A 5,290-nucleotide genomic window follows, 5' to 3' on the forward strand; every position below is an offset into this window, starting at 1 on the left:
TGTAGGGTTTGGACTGTTTTTCCATTCTCACCAGCCATGCAGGAGAGGACCTGCTTCCCTCATACCTTTGCCAACAGATTATGCTAGCAAACACTTGGATTTTTGCCAAACGTGGAGGTGTCAAATAGTATGTCACCTCAGAAATAGAGGTGTAATTTAATTAATATTTTAGTGACTTTATTTTTTGTGTTTTTTTATTTTTCTCTGAGTGTATGTTAATGTCTTTTGATATATTTAAGGTTCATTTAAATTCATTTTCCTCTGAATGTTTATTCCCATCTCTTGCTCCTTTTTCTGTCAAGTTGCTGGTATTTTGTTTCTGTACTTTTTAATTTTCTGTGTATAACAGGAACATTTACCTCTTTTGTTTTAAACTGAAAAATATTACTTTCCTGAATTTGACATTTTTGCTTTAATTTTTCAATATAATATTTTTATGTAATCACACTTATTATTTATTTTCCTTACTCAATTTCAAATCTTAGAAATATTTTGCTTACTTCCAGGTTACAATAATTTATCCATATTTTTTTCTTTTCTTTTTATGCATTTTTTTTTACATTTAAACTTCTAATCTGCTTGCAATTTGATTGACATGAGACAATGGATGCAATTTTATGTGGGGTTTTTTTCTGTAGAGTTATATGATTACCCCAAAGTTACTTTATTACAACATCTTTGGTCCCTTTGATATGGTATGCTGCCATATTGAATCTAAATGTAGAATATTGTAAGTGAATTGAATATAAAGAGTTTGATTAATTTGGTCTGTTTCTGAATTTTCTGCTTTTGGTTCTCTGTTCTCTCTATCCGTACAACAACATCACACTTCTGTAATCATAGACACTGTAATGCTTGACTCCTGGTAGAGGTAATCCTTCCTCAAAGTTTTTCTCGATGGTGCTGAGTAACCTTCTTTTTTCTTCATCCAAATGAACTTTATACTCCACTATTTTTCACCTGCATAAAAAAAAATTGTGATGACAAAAATTTTAACTTTACAGTTATATAAAATAATGTTAGAGAAGTACCTACTTTTTCTTCATGCAAAAACTTTATAACCTGCTATTTTAACTTTATTATCCACTCTTTCTCAGCTATAGGGAGAAAGTGATGATAAAAAATTTAAATTTATAGTTATATAAGATGACGTTCAATAATTATTTTCAATATATAAAATGCTTTGCACATGGATTAGTTTTGAATTCAGTCAAATGTCTTGACTGCACTAGGTAATTTTTTACTTCATCTATTAATAAGATGTGTTGTAACAACAAATTTTCGTATGAATATTTCCAAATGAGATGCACCTGTAGCTTTATTTATTGGTTAAATCTCTGTTAGCTTTAGGATCAATATCACATTTGATTCAGAGAAAGAATAGAAAGATTTCCCCCTTTTTTATATGATCAGGAATAATTCACATAACATTGAGATGGTCAGCTTTGTAGAGATTTAAGTGAGTTCTCCTATGAAAGCACCTGGACATTGTACTCTTTTGTGGGAAAAATTTATTATTTCTTCCATATGAATAATAGACCATTACAAATTTTCAGGGAGGACAAGATTGAAGAAAAGAGGTTTGGGAAAGGTCCCCACTTACCTAAGTACCATTTACCCTTCTTATTTCCTTCCTTAAGGTCCTGCACCTCAGAGCCTCAAAAGAACATGGCTGGCCTTCAGGACAACACTCTGAGGATTGTTCTGGTGGGGAAAACCGGAAGTGGAAAAAGTGCAACAGCAAACAACATTCTTGGTGATGAAAAATTTGAATCGAGAGTTGCTTCTTACTCTGTTACCAAGTCCTGTCAGACAGCAGAGCGACACTGGAAGGGGAAGAAACTTCAGGTCGTGGACACCCCAGGGCTCTTTGACACCAAGGAGAAACTGAAGAGCACCTGTGAGGAAATCAGCAAGTGTGTCCTCCTCTCCCGCCCTGGGCCTCACGCCATCATCCTGGTACTACGGCTGGGCCGCTACACAGAGGAGGAGCAGAAAACAGTTGCGTTGATCAAGGTCATCTTTGGGAAGGAGGTCATGAAGCACATGATCGTCTTGTTCACTCGCAAAGATAATTTGGATGGTCAGACACTGTCTACATTTATGGAAGGTTCAGACGTAAACCTGCAAAGCATCATCAAGGAGTGTGGGAACCGCTGCTGTGCCTTCAATAACCGAAGTGTAGATGAGGCTGAGAAGGAAGCTCAACTGCAAGAGCTGGTGAAGATGATAGAGGAAATGGTGGGGAAGAACAGAGGGTCTCACTTTTCTGAAGCCATCTATAAGGACATAGACAAAAAGCTGAAAAACAAGGCAGAAGCCTTGAAGAAAATCTATGCTGAGCAATTGAAGAAGGAAACTAAACTAGTTGAAGAGCAATGTGCTCAGGGAAAAATACCAGAGCAAGAAGCAAAGAAGAGAAAAAATTCCTTATTGGAGATGTATAAAGATCGTATTAAAAATATTGAGAAAGAAGCTGAAAGGAATATATTTCAAGATGTTGTAGATATGGTTTGGAATACACTTTCAAAAATATGGAATATGTTTTGGAAATGATGTAAGTTTTATTTTTGTCTCTTAATTTGCTATGATTTGTTAATGTGGTGAATTCTATTTTCCAAAGATGACTAGAACAATCTATTCTATCCCACCCATTCTCCTTGTAATCTGAGTTTATTTTTCCTTCTATTGAATGATAGGATTTTTCCTGTACCGTGAAATTCAATGAACTTGGCAATTGCTTTGACAACTAGTGAGATAGGGAAAATGCCTCTTTGCTCCCTAGGATTTGTGGGCTTGGCACTTCCCCACCATGTGGTGAGGAAGCCCAGGTTGCTTATCAAGAGGCCATGCGAAGAAGACTTGAAGTCACTGGCTCACTCACCTGGCTGGTCTTTCATCTACAGCAGAAACAACTTGCCAGCCATGCAAATGAGGCAACATGGAAGCAGATTTTCCAGCTGCCAACTGAGCCACCTCAGATGAAACAGCAAAGAGCAAAGATGGGCCACCCCCCTGAATCCTGCCCAGATTTCAGATTCATGAGAAAAATAAAGAGTGTTGTTGGTTTAAACCACTAGGCTTTGGGATGGTTTGTTATACTGTGATAACAACCACCAGCATCTTCCTGGCTCACTCATCACCAATACCTACAATGCTAACAAACTGAAGAAGTTACAGAATTGGTATAATCAGGCAATAACACATTATGAAGGGTTCACAGACTCAACTTAGGAGAGTTAAAATGAGAATTCCTGCCTGTGTCAAGTGTTAGTACCACTGGTGATGCACATTTTTTTCAGTCCACGTCTCTAAGCACCGTGTTGGTGAAGCAGCAGGCTTCTCCAACAAGATGGTTCTGTGGTTCGTGTGAGGCAGGATAGTAAGAGGCGAGAAAAACTCCTGGAAAAATGAAATAGAGAAACTGAGATGAGAAAATTAACTGTTTGGGAAGCTTGTAGCCAGTTTGTTAATCACAAGACCTTATCTTCCCCAAACAAGAGCATTTGAGAGCAAATGGTTTGTAGGTCTCCTCCCTCACCAGAGAATACATAGTTTAATCACTCTAGTCTGGGAGGTAGAGCACAAAGGCCCAATTCATGTGATTTGTGCCAGCTAAACCCAAGGGCAGATGAAGTCAGGGGAAAATAACAAAAAGCCATTAAAGCCAGACACAACAAAGATAAAATAAAACAGTAAAACAGACCAAAGCATAATCCAAAACTCCCCTATACACTTACCTTGATGCATCAGCACATTAAAAATGCACCTGGAAAGCTGATCAGAAAAAAAAAAAGGGTAAAAAGTCCTCAGGACAAGAACTCATCAGAAAAGTGGACAAGCCCAAAATCCAGATTCCTGTCAGTGCCTCCCTGGCATCTGTGCTCAACCCTTGAACCACAATGCGCTTGGCAGCAGAGGAAATGTTCAGTCTCAGCATTTGGCACTGGCTCTCCCTTTTGTGTTCCCAATGGTTTCCAGGCAGGGCTGTGGGCCTCACCCCATATACACTCCGCTGTTGCAGATGATTTCCCCCTTTTACCTGTTTCTGTAGTGATGTGAAGGCGCCTGGGAGAGTTTGTCTGTGAAGACACAAGGCAGAGGATACTGTAGGGAAGAGATTTGGGATTACCCAGCAGAATTGGAGGCGGGTTTGAGTTTGTTTGTGAGCATAGAGACACTGAGGGCAGTGCAAGTGTGGGTGGACAGGAGAGCCGTGCTAACCTGGTTCATTTAATCTGGACCAGAGAGCTGACTCGCCCAGACCTGCATGGAACAGAGGAATGACTCTTTACCCCATCTTGTATCACCAATTCACAGCCCACTAAGACCTGTTTGCCCTTTACTTTGATATTGAAATAAAAATGTCCAAACCGCTCCATTTCTTTATATTTACCTGTGACTTGAAAAGCGCATGCTCACCCTGTCAGTGTGTCAGCCAGTGAGAAAACTCCTCTTTGGAAGTAGACTTTCTGGAGGCCTCAGTGGCTCCTAGGAACTTGAGTCTCTAGTTCAATTTTCCTTGAACTTGTAGAAGCCTCTGCATTCAAGTTGCTGAAGGGTCTGAATGGAGACTCAAAGGAAGATGTCCTTCCTGGGACAGATGAACAGTTCTGAAGTGCTTTTTATTCCTATGGGCACACACCCCAGTGTGTGTGTGTGTGTCTGCACTTGGGTGTGTGGTTTTTGCAGAAGGGGTTAGGAATGACAGAGCAGTGTCTTTGTTCAATGGGCATATAAGACAGATTAACAAACATCTGCAAATATTGATTTCCGTTAACACAACATGAATGTCCAAGGCATTTATTCATACAATTCAATTGAAATAAATGGGGCTCGACTGAGGCTTTGTGATGGCTCTGGCCTTTGATCCCCTGGGAAGACCAGGGATGATTTCAGCACCCCCATGGCAGCCTGAGGTCAGTGGAAAACAGACAAGAGCATCAACAGTTTAGGCTTCAGTAAGAGAAGAGCTCAGGAAAGAACTCCGGGAGGGCCAGGTCCCATGGGCTGGTTTGATTTTGTTGTTTTTTGGAGGGGAGGAAGGAGGAGATGGGAGTGGGCAGGATTTTTGTCTTTGGGTTGGTAGGTTACTGCCAGGTGAGGGACACAAGGAAAACCTGTGGGTCTCAGAGGCACAGACACCAGGGAAGAATGTGGTTGTCAGGTAATGGGTCCAAGTCCTACCTAGATACATTCCGTGACTCGGGAAAGATCTCCTCCACAGCCTGGAACTGGTCTCTGGAGAGCAGTCTCCAGGCTTGAACAGGACGCCCAGAAGCAGGAGAGT

The 5,290-nt window shown here is 40.4% G+C and overlaps 1 protein-coding gene and 1 pseudogene across 1 annotated transcript; one reads left to right on the plus strand and one right to left on the minus strand.

Annotated features, from left to right (window-relative positions):
* Nucleotides 1-1,648: 1,648 nt before the first annotated feature.
* LOC102771398 (GTPase IMAP family member 7-like) lies at nucleotides 1,649-3,179 on the plus strand. Its single transcript, XM_015571900.1, has one exon. The coding sequence runs from the start codon at nucleotides 1,669-1,671 to the stop codon at nucleotides 2,554-2,556; it is 888 nt and encodes a 295-aa protein (XP_015427386.1). The 5' UTR covers nucleotides 1,649-1,668; the 3' UTR covers nucleotides 2,557-3,179.
* A 2,004-nt stretch (nucleotides 3,180-5,183) lies between these two features.
* Nucleotides 5,184-5,290, minus strand: part of LOC107185013 — an 842-nt pseudogene continuing 735 nt past the window's right edge.

The sequence above is a fragment of the Myotis davidii genome, unplaced genomic scaffold, assembly GCF_000327345.1.
Source record: "Myotis davidii unplaced genomic scaffold, ASM32734v1 scaffold4009, whole genome shotgun sequence".
NCBI classification, from domain to species: Eukaryota; Metazoa; Chordata; class Mammalia; order Chiroptera; family Vespertilionidae; genus Myotis; species Myotis davidii.

Excerpts from the sequence above, each read along its gene's own strand:
- LOC102771398 (XM_015571900.1), top strand. The coding sequence starts at position 1,669 with ATGGCTGGCCTTCAGGACAACACTCTGAGGATTGTTCTGGTGGGGAAA.